Here is a 16,208-nt window from a genome sequence, read left to right on the forward strand (position 1 = left end):
CACCAGTTAGTGGGCACCAGCAGAAATGTTACAAGAGCATAAAAATCTCAGGATACATTCAGACTTTTGACAATTGTATTTTACTTCTCACTTTCTCCACTCCCTTCGAAATTTCAGCTGGAATTACTAGTTGGCGCAAGTTTTTACTTTCTCATGCTGCCATGCAAGTCACAGAAAGGTATTTTGTTGTTTTCCTAAAGAAGCTTCTACAGCAGCAGTCACCAAGAACCAATAGATGTGTCCCCAAACCCACAGAGTTATTTTTCACCTTTCTCACACTGTGAAGAGGATGATACCCATGTTCCAGGCTTTTTATTCCCACTTTTGCATCACAAAAATGACCCTTACTCAAAAGCTGTCCCAATAGAAAAAAAAAAAAAAAAAAAAAAAAAAAAAAGATTCCCCAAAACCCAGGGAATGTTTCAACCATGAACTTTTCAGATCTCTCTTCATTTTTTCATACTGAAGGAAAACAAACCATTAATCCTCTTACCACAACAGCTGCCTGCACAGGGAGAACAGTAATTTCTTTAGAAACAGCACAAGGAAAATGTTAAAAGCAGAGTATTTAGAACTAACATTCAGATACAAAAATAATCTCAAGTTATTTTACATAGCCTAACATCTCTAAGCACATTTCTTGCTCTCAATAAGAGTCCTTACATCACCCCATTTACTTTTACAAGAGACAGCCAGCACTTCCATTCCCTGTGTTGTGCACAGCACTTTCAGTCTCAGTTTTTCAGGTCCCTACCTGCTCAGCACTCAACACTACACCACCAGCTATGATTTAGACACAACAGGGTAGCACTTGAGTGAAGCAAAGTGTCCTGGTTGAAGTAAAAAAAAGTCTTTATAGTCAGAAACCTTCAGATCTTCTCTAACAAAGCCTTTTCAAATCCTGTCTCTTTCAGGGAGTTTGATTATAGGTGCTCACTAAACTAAAAACTTATGAACTATAGTTTCAGTGCAGGCTAAAGCAATTAGTGTGAAGATAAATTTGCTTCATTCTCTAAGAATTTGGTCCTCAGAAAAAAAGCACTGTCAGTATCTCTGTAATTTAGGGGGTTTAATTCCTACTTTACACTATGGGTTTTCAGCTCTCAAGTGTCAGGTTTTGAACTTGACTTCTACTAAGAGGGAGTGCTGCAGTTAATGATGTGAATGTCTGCTTACAGATGATTCCTTATTTTCATGGTAACAGTTCTCTTAGTGGTTTGTGGGAGTTTTTTTAAAAAACAACAATTTTATATAATCCTTATTAGTGCTGCTTACTCAAAAAGTAAAGACCAGAAGCAGGAACAGGTTTTTGACAACCATTTGGGCTGGTCTGGTGAAGAGCTAAGCCTGAAACACATGCAGAAGGCTGCCCTGCTCCTCTCAGACTGCTCCTCCACAGACTCAGTGTGTAACAGCCTGTCAAAACCAACCACTTTTGGAGGCTCTGATGGAGGACAAGGCTGGAGACAGGAGACAGTTCATCCTCAAGCCCCTGAGTGCACTGATAGCTCTCTCTAGCAAATTTATTGGTATCACCAGCTTCACTTAGATCTTCAATACATCTCCTGTAACCCCTCCTTTGGTCACAGATACTGAATGGAGATACAAACTGTTTCTGAAAACTGAACACAGCATTAAAACATGAAGTAAATGACTGCTTGCCTTCAAAAATCCCCCCAGTACTGGGACTATCCAGACTGAAAAAGCCTTCAACCTATTAGTTTACTATTTCCAAACTTATTCAAAGCAAAGACAGTTAGAATTTGCACCTCAAGACCTCAAGAGATGATGTCTAAAATGAATGACACAAGATAAATCAAAGTCAAAACCTTTCAAAACCAATTATGTAATCTCTCCCCTGAATACGTATTACCTGGGGTTTTGGTAAAAAAATTTTCTTTTATATATAGACATCGAATCTTCTTTGGAAATTATAAAAGCTCCATAAATTAATGCTTACATTTTGCATTTTTCCATTGTCAAAAAATCAGGAACTGGTGAAGCAGCAAAAGAAGTTCTAGCACATGCAATTCTTCTGGATACTGGGTTTAAAATAAACTTGCCGTTGCATCCCTATAATACTGTCAGCATTAGCTGATGACGTGGCACAACTCTTACCATAATTCTGAAGCAATTCTTCTTTAGTTGAAACAATCAGTGAGCGATCTTTTGCCGACAGGACAATGGCAAGGCAGACGTAATGCTGCTCCGAGGAGTTCGCACGCCGCACTACAGTGAGGAGTCTCACAGGATGGTTATTGGGAGGTGTACTAAAATGTTCAATACAAAACCAAGTTGAGTAGCTTAAACCAGATGGTGGTGGGAAAAACCTTTCACCTAAAAATAAAAAGAAAGCCCATTACAGAGCTGCAGTTCAGATACCTACTTGATCCTGTTCCTTTTTTCATATCAGCTCAGCTAATACTAGCTGTATTTTCTCAGATCCCGAAGAAGCCTCTGTTAAGGGAATATCTCTCTACCACATACATGCGACTCCACTTAATATCCAGGATGCTCCCACTAATTCTATCTTACTGCAGTGAGCCTTCACTTTAGTTTTTAGACTTAGCAACTTGTTAACTAAGTGACCATGTTCAATTAATTCCACAGCTTTTAATTAAGCATTCCAGGTTCCTGTAGGGTGAATAATCCTCAACAACATGTAAAAGTGATGACAAACAATTTAGATGGGGCTTTTGTGATGGTGTGTGCAACTACACCTGTAATAAATGCAGTCAAGGATTCAGCAGAACAAAGTCACAAGTACGGCATTACAATTTGTTCCACATTTCCTATTCTCTACACACTATGACCTCAACTTTTTCTTAATGCATCTGGATTATTACTCGTACACCTTGGTTGATTACAATTTAGCCTTCTACTTTAAGCTTTTCATTTTAAAGCAATCACACATTTTATATTTTATATTGCTTTTCATTCTCTTGGGGGCAACAGAAACACACAAAAAAAAAGACACAAGAAGTTCTTGATTGTGGGTGCACAGTGTCCAACACCATACTATCAGTTCATGGCTAACCAAGAAGGCCAAGAGAACTAAACATCAGATACAAATAACTGTTTGTTACCAGTCATACTGGAGTACTCACCAGTTCCAATTCCGCTCACAACGGCACCATCAACAAGTCCTGTAGTAACAGCATTATTTGTAGGTGCATTGTGGGGAGCCAGACTTGGCAAGAACAGGCAGCTGTTAAACACAAGACCAGTAACACACTGGAGTTTATGAAGTCAGTGTGAGTGGAGTTCAATACAAACAAAACATGGCTTAGAAAAATATAACATAAGCACACATGCTTTGTGACTTTCTGTAGTAATGAAAAATAGGAATTAATTCTCAAGATTGCTCATTGTGAGTCTAAATTATTGCTAGCACAAAGAACTTTGGCAGTGTATGTCTTTGGTGTGAAGGTATGGAATCATGCCCATGTGGCTCCATAACCTAAGATGTTCCCTTGTGGGCACCTGCATCTTGCAGCAGCCGTTGAGTTGTTCTGAACTTTCTAAAGAGACTGGATCAGCTAAATAGTCACAGGATCTGACAACTGCAGACAATGATGTTCTTATCTTAAAAAAGCATGCTCTCACACTAACATCATATTCCACCAACTTAGCTATGTTTGGTCCTTACAAGAGCCACTGATGCTGTGGACACAATGAAAATCAATATAAGGAGAAAAGTTCTTAAATTAAAAAAAAAAAATTATTATAGAAGCCTTCTTAGTTGGCTTGCTGAAATTAAAAGAAGTCACAGCTGCATTATGTGAGTTACTTCTGGACATGTTACCAGCATCCACAAATCTCCTGAAGCAAACACATTGAAAATTCATTTTGCCAGCCTATTTCTAGTTCTTAGGTCCAGACAATTTTTTTTCTTCTCTCTTATGAAGGATGTAGAATACATCTTAGAGTAACATTTGTTTACTAAAAAAATAAGTGTGTTCCTGACTGTACTGGATATTAAGGTTAGATGGAAAATGGAAGCTGCATCCTTGCTTTGCAGAGCTGAAAAGAGAATGTAGACAGCAGCACAGCTCCCAAGTACTCAAGTTTTTCTATTCTGTTTTTATAACCAAAAAAGACCAAACATTTCCCTTAAACAGATGTTGAGAATGGTGTCATGCATTCATCTTCTGAATAGTTAAATCATATTGCATGATCCTCAAAAAGTGTCTCACTCAGCAGGTGTTTAATTAGAGAGAGAAAAACAAGCAAGTGGTGCTAAAAGAAAAAAATTAGCTAAGCATGATATCCAGGCTATTCCTACAGTTAGTAATACTAGGTTTCTTTCAGTTCTTTGAACTCATCATAGTTGCCTTGTCTGCTTCATTTGTATTTCTGATACACTTTCACATTTTCATGTTTTTCAGCAATTTTAAGTGGCTCAGAATACCTGTGCCATCCAAATGTCATACATAAATCTCAGCAACTCTTCAAGGGTATGTTGGCATCACTTTGTTGTAAAAGGGATGTGAAACCCAGAACTGAGAGAGTCCCACCAATGATACATACTTCTTTTTTTCCACTTTCACACATGGCAAGCAAGCATTTTTTATCAAGATATTAATGAGTGAGAAAGTGGAAATATATGTGATTCAAAGCATTCCTTTCTCCTCTTTAAAGAGTTCATTTGTTCCTTACTTGCAAACAGTCTATTAAATTTTACAAGCATTCCTTTATGAAAACAGGAAGTAAGCAAGCACTGCACTGTCCCATGCTACTCGAGAGCATGGCAGGACCTTACCCAAAACCTTCCAGAGATGTGTCAAACTCGATGAACGCTGGCGTCACCGATGAGCCGTGAAGCCTGATATCATGTGGGGTTGTCATGGAGACCAAACACTTGACTCTGGTCAGGGGCACTGTGCTCCCTTCTGCTGGCTTGAGCAGGCTCCTGCTGATCCGATAGTGGCTGTCCTCGTGCGCACCGAAGACGCTGTCAGGACCCAGACCTTCCATGGAGGTGACCATGCTATCTACAGGAGAAGCCAAGAAACAACAGAGTGTTGCAATGCAGGACTGCAAAAGGGAGGCATTTTCAAGCTGTTTATTTGGACCTTTCAAGTCTGGTGGAATAGCTGAATTGTCACACATTGTCAGCTAGTTTAGCCTCTCATCAGATGATGAGCTGGGAAGCATTGCTTTGATTATAAAAATGCTCTAAGGCAGGAAGATGAGCATGTTGCACAACACGCCAAGGAAAGTCTGTGGTAAAGGGAAGAGGCCTTCCCATTGCCTCATGTCAGCACGGTGTTCTTTTTGCAGAGGCTCTGCTTTGGATGCATTCCTGCTACCTAATTTAACAAGCAGGGAAAGTTCTGCTTTGTGCTTTTCAGATGCAGTCTCAGAGCTCTTAGAGAGTATAAAGTAAACTTAGCTTAGGTAGTTTAACATAACTTGTGGTATTCAGAAGGTAGCTTTGCATTCTCTTTCCTAGGCTAAAAACTTTCTAGTCTCACATTTTCATAATTTTCCTTTTTTATTTTTCCGAGTGATAATACCCTTATGCAAATATATATATAAAAATAAATAGAGCACTGGCCAAGAGATAAATTAAATCTCTTCTTCTCCCTTCTTTTAAAATTTACTGAACTTGATAATAAAACATGAATTCAGTTAATTTATTTTTCTTATTTATTTAATAATTTAATGCTTAATCAGTATCATCTAAGATACTTTCTAAATTCTTTTAAATATTTCAAAAATTTCAACTAAGGTATTTTTAATGATATGTTACAGCCAGTCATACAATGAGCAAGCTGACACATAGAAATAAGTATCTTGTCCTTTGGAAGCTTTTCAACAAATTCTTTGTCTTATAATTTACTGAGACTGTCCTATACTACATGAATAGCCATTCCTAAGCTCTGCAACTCATAGATAATAATAGGAGATTGAGCAGTTATTTTATCTGATACCTTACTGAATCCATGGGAGATACTACACAGATGTAATGATTTGTTGAGTGCACATGAAAGTAGCTGAGAAAAAAATATTGTTAAATAACTACAAATGTAGGACCTACTCAAGACTTAAAAACAAACTACTACCATATTTAACAGTTACTTCCTAAAATAAAATCCTATAATAATCTTTGCTGGATATATATTCAATAAAAGTACTACACTCCCTCTGGTTTTGGAACTTTTCCAGTCCGATGGTTCTGATGATTTCACATTCATACAAAGCTGGGGTAAAGTTGGGTTTTATGAATGCCTATCTAAAAATTTTAAATAGGTATGCAATTGGGGGTCATGAGTGAAACATTATTTACACACATTTTTAGCAATTCAGCACCTACTTCTCATTTCTGGTTCAAAACTCAGTGAGCTGGGTTTGTGCACTCGGTACTGTTTCAACAACTTTTTGTCCCAGGCTCCGCAATTCAAAGGATTTCCCAAGCGTAAAAATTCCCTAAGAAAGAGAATAGAAAAATTTGGAAGTCATTTTCTCTATTTATTTGCCTATAGTGGCACCAAATTTAATAGCTCTTTAAAAAAAAGACAATAATTGCTTGCAATAAACATAACTTTTAACTAAGAAAATAATCCAATGCATAATCATGATCCACAACATATCTGATCCATTCAAAACAATTTAATTTTGGAATGCATGCTCTCAAAAGTGTACACTATTTTAAAGAATCAAGCCATTTTGATAAAGTAATTTATCATAAAATAAAGCAATTTTGATAATTCCGTTCTCTTCATTTGAAAACTTGGCAGGAGGCTGCTGCATTCTGTTCTGTCCTGAGAACATCAGGACATTGGATGATTTATGTCCAGCAAGTTGAACTCTTCTGGAGAGGCAGATCATAGGCTGAAGTAAGCAACCTCAGCTTTGTTTTACCAGTGTATCCTATTTGGCTGGGGGAATCATTTCACAGCTATCAACATCTGTATCTCTAGATAACTACCTCACTACAGAGCTACCCAGGCTACCAGTGTCTATGCTTAGGGAAGCATAAGTCCCTGTAAATGTGACTATGAGCTAGAGGGCTCCTTACAGAACCCGTTCTGACACAGCAACCTGCCACTAAAGGGAACGGAGCAGCTGTCCTGGCTACAGGTCAGCCAGCCAGTGATCCATAGGAGATAATAAAATTAAATTCCCTCTTACAGCTGAGATCACAGAACCCCAGGACAGTTTGGGTTGGAAAGGACCTTTAAGGATCATTTGGTCTAAGCCCTCTGCTGTGGGCTGGTACTGCTTTCACTTACACTAGATTGTTCAAAACCCTGTCTAACCTGACCTTGAACATCTCCAGTGATGGGACATCCACAACTTTTCTGGACAACCTCTTCCAGTGTCTCACCTCCTTCACCATAAAAAATGTCTTCCTCATGTATAATTTAAATCCAGTCTCTTGCACTTCAAAACCTGTGGCACTGGTCCTGTCACTACAGGCTCTGGTAAAAAGTTTCTCTATGTCAAGACACAACCTATTTGATGAGAAAAAATGGGATATTGTGCTATCTCTCCCACATCAGGTCACTAAGGCTCTCTACCACTGCCAGCTATTTACAGTGAGCCAGGAACAGTGCAGGCTGCAGGCCTAGTCCAACTGAACTTCAGGGCTATCCTTCTGACCTCAACACCATGGGCTGCAGAGCCTGGGAGGCCAGCCTTTCAAACATCCTTTGGAGTGGTGGATGCAAGGAGTGGTCCTCATCTGCCAGAGCAGCGCTGCATCTTTGCAGAAGTCGTGCGTGGAGCCCAGCTTCACACATGACTTGCTGGTTTCTCTCTGTATGCACCAGAGATTGCAGGATGTTGGCCACTGCCAGCTGGAGATCCAGCGCATGCTGAAAAAGAGAATAGCACAGGGTTTGAGAAAGTGCAAACTGAGAAGGAAAACAGAAGAAAGGCTTTATACATAATAATAGAAAAGAAACTAACATTAGCAATAAATACAGAAAATTAACTGTACTTAAACACACATGAATGCACTTGTGTGTTTTCACACATGTCTGTGTGAAGAAACACTCTGTACTAAAAGAGTAATTAGTTATACAAAGGACCAGAACTATGGTCAAGAAACATAATTCAGGTAAGAATGGTCAAACTAACCTCTACTTTTCACCAGCAAAAAGAACCAGCTCAGAGAGAACTAGAAACTTTTATTTTTGTGACTATTAAGCTATTCCTAGTAACTTAACTTGGAAACATAATCATTTAGGTTAGACCTTTAAGATCATTGAGTTGAACTCTTAACCCAGCATGGCCTAGCCCACCACTAAACCATGCTCCCAAGTGCCACATCTACATGTCTTCTAAACACTTCCATGCCTGGTGACTCAAACAGTGCCCTAGGCAGCCCATTCAAGTGCTTAACAATCCTTTCGGTGAATAAGTTTTTCCTAATATCCAACCTAAACTTCCCCTGGCACAACTTGATGCCACTTCCTCTCAGCCTATCACTTGTTTGACTTGTTGAGACTGCCCCTCCCCTCGCTACAACCTCCTTTCAGGTAGTTTTAGAGAGAGGTAAGGAACCTCCTTGAGCTTCCTTTTCTCCAGGCTAAAACACTCCCAGCTCCCTCAGTTACTCCTCCCACGACTTGTGCTCCAGACCCTTCCTCAGCTCCTCTGCCTTTCTCTGGACACAGTCCAGCACCTCAATGTCTTTCTTGTAGTGAGGGGTCCAGAACTGGACACAGGATTTGGGGTGCAGGCTCAGCAGTATCAAGTACAGTTATACAACTCAACCTGTGAAATATATTAGTTTTTCAGCACAAAATGAGAGGACATCACCAGCTTTCCTATTTCCCACAGCCATCCTTTTCCCCAGCAACTCCCAAAGCTTCAGACCATACTTTTTTCCCCTTACCTCTGGGTGTGTAGCTGATCCAACAGAGGCCAGAAGATCCAGCATTGCAAGCATAGCACCAGGGTGAATAATGACTGCATCAAAGCTTTGTATGGACGTGGGTCCTGTTTGGAGTTTCACATCAGCTATGTTTTTCTGAGGGCAAACAGGAGGTGTTGAAACAGAATGATATGCATGCCTGCAGGACAGAAAACAGCCCATGGTTACAAGACCCAGCTGCATTTTTCAAACAGCTGTAAAACTGTACTGGCCTATAGATGTTACTCCCTTTTCCTTTCTCTTCCCTCAGTTAGACAGAACAAGTGTTCCTCTTCTCAAACTTGTTGGGCATGTTTCTCTAAAGACAGCCTAGAGAGGTTTCATTCTTGAATTTGGAAGTGTCTTTCCCAGATGCAACATTGTTTCAAGAACTTGACAGACTGTTTTTATTGCCTCCCTCTTTTTATTCTAGTTGCAGCAGCAGCGCACAACTGCAGTGAGCAACCTACCACTGCTGTTCTCTGGATGTGTGTCTCCCTGCTTGCTTTTCATTAACAACTGATTATGAAATGTACTATCACAAAACTCTCAGCAATCTCTAATCAGCCTAGGGGAATAGAAGGGTGGTCTCTGTGGTTACTCATGCCAGCAATCTGTATGTTCTCAGTCCTTCCATGACTGCTACGGCCATTTGGTTTTACATGAAGATGCTTTAGTCTGACCCAGGGAAAAGATGATTTGACACACTGACTTAGAAGCAACCACTGGTCCTGAGAAATGCAGACACGTTCATCATTGAAACTCTTGGAGATATCAGCTTGATGCCACTCTTCTTTCAGCAAGGGTTTCAACACACAAACAGCACGAGCAGCTTACTAAAGCAGCTTACTGTGTTTCAAGATGGTGCTTTAGAAGCAAAAGCAAAATCAAGACTCATGCTCACCACAAAAAAAAAAAAAAAAAAACACAAAAAAAAAAACCAAAACCCAAAACACACAAGAAACCCCCAAAAGAAAAAAAACCCACAAACCCAGAAAAGCCCCAATCAAAATCACCCACAGCCACAGTATTTATCATATGCTTATTTGTAAGAAGAAATAGAACAAACTCTGTGTGAGAATTTTTTTTGATGATCACATGTTGTCCTTTGTTTTACAACTGAATATAGCAAAACAAGAAGGGTTTCTTCTTATCAAATCAGTTGAAAGAAGTACTTCCTCTCTTCTGTTCTCAGTGACAGAAATTTACCCAAACCCTGACCCTAACACAAGTTAGACTTTGAGACTGGCTGTTCTTCCCCCTTTAGACACTTCCAACAAGGCTATCTTTCTCTTGGGAAAAACAGGACATAGATGGGAGATGAGGAAGGCTGCAAGCAAAGATCTGCCCTGAACACAGCCACCAAGCCCAATCCCTCAGCAAGAAACACATCTATGGGGGAAGGGTGAGACATCGGATTATTCAGCTTAAGATAGGACAACAGGAAGCACAGCACAATCTTCTTGTGCTGGCTGAAAAACTTGTTCAATAAATAATGTTCCAATAAAAAGGTTCCTACTGAAAAGCTTTATGGCAGATCAGTAAAAACTTGGCACCTGAACAACCCAAGAGTACTGTTCAAAAGAGAGTTTTTAAGAAAAATTAAATTACCGATGCTTTACTCATTTAGCTAATGCTTACAGGAAACAGAAAATAATATGGCAATTCTACTGAAACCAACTGCTAAGAAAAAGATCTCCCTAAATGAGTTTTTTTCTAGTATTTTTTACAAACCCCTAAGCCATTAATTTTCTAAACTTCTCTGTCAGCCCCACCACTTATGGAAACATCTAGCAGGTAAGAAAGGCTTCACTGTGGCTTTTAAAATGAATTAAGAACAGTGTAACAACTGGTAATACTATCACAAAGAGATGTAATCTCAAGCCTCTGCCCGGACTTACTGCAGAAATTGGAACACAGGCAATTATTTCCCATGCATCCTAAAAGCACTGCTCTTCTGAATGAGAAAACTGAAGCCTCTTTCCAATGTCACCTTGAGCATCTCAATGCAAGTTTTACAGGTTGCAGTTAAAAAAACCTAAATATCCATTTATATTTACAAATTCCCATTAGTCTAGTGAAATTCCATTCTTTAAGACATTCTGTCCACTTTTAAGTACAAATTTTACTTTTAAGCACACTGATCTGCACTATCACATTCACCTTGTTAGACAAATTATGAGGTTAAAACATGGTAGTACACAGACAGCATAACAAAAACATTGTTCACTGTGAGTCACAAACACAAATATGATCCTGGTCTCAAACCACCTGGACTGCAGCATTCCACATAACTGAAAAGGCAATACAGTCCAGACTAGGCTTCCTGTTAGCAGTCTAAGGAAAAATTATCTTTTTAAGCCATATATTATTGAAAGTTTTTCATATAACTTTAAAATATCTTCTATTTTTAGTTTTTCCATATAAGGAAAACTTGTATCAATTCAACAGGGAAAAAAAACAGTTTGTAAAGATATCTCTACATAGAATAAAGAAAACAGATCTTACAAAATCCTTCCAAAATATTAGTTAAATGTTATTGTTCTATGGCTCAGGGTAGAACTTGCAATAAATTAACTTAGCCATACTTCCACATTTTTATACGCCTCCTTTAAGGAAGGAGAAAGAAGAAGCAGCAGATAATGGAAAAAGGCAGTGTGCACAAGATGACATGTATCTGTATGTCTAATCTTTCTAATTTAATAAAATATATAATTGAAGAGAAATTAAATAATTAATACAACTTTAATTATATAATTAGCTACAAGTATTGATGAAAATTACAACAGCATTTTGATTTGGAAAGAAATAAGATTTACTGTAGATAAACCCTCTGCATATCGTACCCCAAGAGCAATCACTATGCAAACTTTTTAAAACTAATGGCTAAAAAGTCAAAGCTACATTCTATTCTCTACTTTACCCTGTTAGGACCAAAATATCCTAAAAAAAAAAAAAAGAGAGAACGACAGGAGTGGAAGAACAATGCATTCCAGGTAACAGGGAGGACAGCCACATACTGCCATTCCAACACGTGCTGCAGGAGTCCCACCTACTCTGCTTCCATAAAGGAGAACACTTGGAGGGCAGCACTCCACTGGGAAATACAGCTTTGAGACATGTCTGAGAGAGAATATTAGCATATCGGTGCATCTAAAACTATTCTAGACTATGTGTGAAACCAGAACTGTGCTATTTTTGTTTATAAGAATTATCTGTGTGCACAGTGTCTGCTTGCTCTTTTAGCCAAACAACAGAGGGCTCTCCCTCAGGCATCTGTCTTACAAGGTAAAAGGCAGAAAACCAGGCCACAACAAGGGAGATCCCAGGGATGCAAAGCAAAGGAGACAGAAAACAATAAGAGAAGAGCAAACACCTCTCTGGGAAGAGTCAACTTTGACAAAACTCGACCATATCTGACATTTAGGAAGAGAAAAACATAATATTGGACTACAAACCCCAAGCTGCTTATTTCTGAAAGCAGAAAGATCACAGCCACTGGCACTGAATTCACTAGGAATGAAAAACATGATGCTGTGAGAAAGCAGACAGCTGTTCAAACATACTTTTTGGAAAGCCTAGTTCTCTTTTTTTACTTAAAACATGCTTTTCAGAAAGGATCTGAAAGTCACCCAAGCAAGCATGATCATTCTTTCTGTCCACATTTACTTTGAGTCTTACACAATTTGTTACAACCCAAAGGCTTTTTTTGTTTGTGAAAATCCATTTCAAAAGCACTTAACCCCAGCAAGTACCTCCATTACTGTACTGGAGCTTACCTGAATTGCTGAAAGCACCCCACAGGGATAATGACTCTTCAAACTACCCAATCTTTACCTCAGGTTTTCAAGCAACTGCTTGCATTTTCAGTACCACAAAAAAAAAAAAAACAAACAACCCAAGGGAAGCCTAACGTATCTATTCATATATAGCTATATTTATATTTTAATTTCCAGGCTGTGTCAGCCACCCATCTGGCAGTCTTGCTCATCACACCCTGGAATCAGCTCCTGTTTGGCAGGCACTGCTTGTGTTCTGCTGCCAGCCTTTGCATAACTGTATGTTTGAGTAATTCAGTGAAACTGAGCAGCCCTGCCACCTACACCTGGGAGAACAGCAAAACGTAGCAAAGGGATGGGCAATCTGCAACACTAGAGGTTAATGCAGGGCTGAAGCTGTAAAGAGCCTCCATAGGACACACTGTTTTCTTACATGTTTCTTCAGAGTAAATGACAGGGAAAAGACTTTGGCAGCTAAGGTTTTTCTCTGTAAACTATAATGTTTGTTCTTAAATGCCTCAGTGTTAGAAAAGAAAGCAAATGACAATCTAAGTGGTTCTGGGTTACTAGGAAGGTGCCTTTCTCCAAGCCACTCCCTGTAGAACACCCAGGTATGACTTGGGTAACATTACCCAGTAAAGAAAAAAGGTTCTCTTTATTAAACTTCTTTAGTATAAACATTCCTTTCGAATCAGTTCCAAAAGCATCTTTGGTTGTTTTCCTTTGCAGAATATTTTACATTCCAACCATGAAGCCTGAATGCCTATATTATGCAGTATACCACTCAATAATGATCGCATTTTCTACACATGGCACCTGCATCTCAGATAACCCTGTGTCTTTCAATTGCCTTTTTAGCTTTCAAAAGCAAATCTCTGTCTGACTTGCATCTGTAGATAGTGAAGGGCTGCTCCCTTCCCTGGGGACTCCAGGAAAAAATTGGTTTGCATTTGCACAAACCTCTAAGTAACACTGGTCAGACAGTAACCTTTATTTTTAAAAAATGTTAAAGTCTACCAGACACATTAAGATGCATAAGAAAAGACTGTAGCTTGGGAGTGAAAGCGGGTGCTTGGATTTCTGAATTGGGCCATGTGTGCTTTCTTTCCAAACATTTTAATTCAGCAAGTCTCTACATCATTTGGTAGTCAAGACAGGTTCATTCTTTACTTTTTATTCTCTGCAATTACTAACAAATGAACACCTTTACAAGCCATCCACCTTCCACCAAAAGTAAGCTTCCTTGAAAAATTAGTCAGGAAAAAAGAAATCCTGATGTATTTATTGATCTACTAGCACAGTAGATGCCTTTGAATTGCTCCTGAGAACATCATATATACCTCTCTTAGATAATTTCTCATACTAGGCTTTATTTGGTTTTGAAACACAAGCCTAACTTTAAGTGCTATGGGAATCTGGAGACATCTCTAATCTCATCACTGCCTAGGATTCAACATGAAACATGCCTTTACATTTTTTTCATCTAGTAAACACACAAATGGAAATGCACTCCTCAGAATAGCAATTTAAGAGAAACATCCCTCCTCCCAAAACTAAGAAACACAACAGCAAGAGAGAAAAATTGGAAAGGAGATCAGCTTCTCTTTGAAAGGTCGGTACCTTTTCCTGGACAAAGCTGGCGTACCCCAAGGAGAGGGGAGAGAAGTCTCATTTGTCAGGCAAGGAGGGATCTGTTCTGCACGACTACAGACAAAACAGACAGGGGTAGGACAGAGAGGTTAGAGAAGAAACCAGAGGCCATAAGCTTGTTAGTTTTACAAAAGCACCAATAAAAGTGTTACTTGGATCCACCCTTCAGAAACAACATGGATGACAAAGGACAAATTGAATGACAGCCTCAGGTGAACACACAGACATGCAAAGTGTGCACAGGTCTTGTGGTGTGACTCTGCACTGCTTGTTCATTGCTCTGCTGAGAGCTACTGATACCAGCAAAGCAGAACAACTTGCAATGTTCAACAGAAGAAACTTAGAGGAGAAAGTAAAGCTTCAGTAAATTAGATATAACCAACAGGAGTAAGAAATAAAGTCAATGTAAATTCAATAATGAATGATGAACAGGAAATGTAAAGAAGAAAAAAATCACTGAAAATAACAGCCAAAAAAAAAAGGAACTTAGTACGGTATCTTATGCAACATCACCATGTGATTTACTTACCCCATTGTTTCCTCATTCACTATTAGCCAGTGTCAACTTCTACAGTACGAGCAACACACTCTTAATACAAATTGTCCTCCTGCTACCTGAATGCTTTAATAATGCTTCAAAATGAGACAAAATAAACTGATTTCTGAAGTTGGCTTTTTGGTGAGTGCGTCAGAGCATGAGTGTGTGTTAGGGTGGGTTTTTTTGTTGGCTTGTTAGTTGCTAAAATTTTCTTTGAAGAAGAGAAAAGCATTAAGATCTCCCACTTGGGGGGAAAGATGACCCATCTTATTAGAACAGGGTCACATACATTCAAAGGCCGGGGTATAAATAGCTTAAAGGTCCCAGATACAAAGCTTAGGTCTGTGTTTCATGTTTTGTACCTTAAGTTGTGGCAATAACTACTTTAAGACAAGCTAATCTTCAATACATATTTCACAAAGTTTTGTTGTCATTTTCAACCTTTAAAACACATTTCTGTTCATTTTGAGTCTCATAATTTAAATTCAAGTTGTTTCACTCTGGGAGTGTCTCCCAGTTAAATTTAAAAAACCAGTAACTTACAGACTATCTAGAACTTTAAAGAACAACCAAATCCATGTAAAACAAGATGTACATCTTATGTGCTAGCAAGGAGAAAAAGAGGCACAGGGAAGGCCTTATCAGTCTCTAATACTACTTGAGAGATCGTCATAGCAGTAGTGTCCATCTCTTTGAAATAACTAACCAAAAGGCAAGAGGAAATGGCCTCAAATTGAACCAGGGGAAGTTTAGATTTCATATTTGGAAAAAAAATTTCACCAAAAGGGTTATCAAGCATTGGAACAGGCTGCCCTCGGATGAAGTTGAATCATCATCCCTAGGGGTCTTTAAAAGATGTGTAGATGTGGCACTGAAGGACAAGGTTTAGTGGTTGATTTGGTAGTGCCAAATTTACAGTTAGACCTGATCTTAAGAGTATTTTCCAACCTAAACGATTCTATACTTCTAAATTAATCATGGTATTATTTAATCATTTACTTTAAAACTCCACATCAAATGAAACAATGAAGTTAAGGTACGACATTCAACAACCAAATTTTCATTTACTTAATAAAACCAAAAAAATATAGTATTTCTAATGATGATAATGCAACCTGTCAGCCTATCAACCAACAGGTTGCTTCAACACATCAAATATAACCATGAACTGATACCTCTATATTAACTGCTGCTACAATAAAAACACCCAACATCAGAGAGAATGCTGTGCACCCTGGAGAACACCAGCAAGCAAAGTCATTATTTGGTCAGATGTTGACACCTTATCCTCCTCTCAGTGGAGTGAAGGAAGAAAAAAGTAGATTAACACGGAAATACAAAAGCAATGAAGGTATCTGAAGAGAACACTGGCGTG

General features: G+C 38.8%; 1 protein-coding gene across 6 annotated transcripts in view; it reads right to left on the reverse strand.

Annotated features, from left to right (window-relative positions):
* The window catches only part of WDFY3 (WD repeat and FYVE domain containing 3), a 153,282-nt gene that overhangs the window by 52,173 nt on the left and 84,901 nt on the right, over positions 1–16,208 (reverse strand). For all 6 annotated transcript variants that reach the window (XM_041411900.1, XM_041411904.1, XM_041411903.1 and 3 more), the window contains 6 exons: positions 8,849–9,026; positions 7,609–7,823; positions 6,320–6,432; positions 4,763–4,994; positions 3,108–3,208; positions 2,119–2,337 (listed from right to left, as the gene is read on the reverse strand). In XM_041411900.1, coding sequence (XP_041267834.1) covers positions 2,119–2,337; positions 3,108–3,208; positions 4,763–4,994; positions 6,320–6,432; positions 7,609–7,823; positions 8,849–9,026 — 1,058 coding nt within the window. The remainder of the gene's footprint in view (positions 1–2,118; positions 2,338–3,107; positions 3,209–4,762; positions 4,995–6,319; positions 6,433–7,608; positions 7,824–8,848; positions 9,027–16,208) is intronic.

This window comes from Onychostruthus taczanowskii, unplaced genomic scaffold, assembly GCF_017590055.1.
Source record: "Onychostruthus taczanowskii isolate IOZ18803 unplaced genomic scaffold, ASM1759005v1 scaffold38, whole genome shotgun sequence".
Classification (NCBI taxonomy): Eukaryota; Metazoa; Chordata; class Aves; order Passeriformes; family Passeridae; genus Onychostruthus; species Onychostruthus taczanowskii.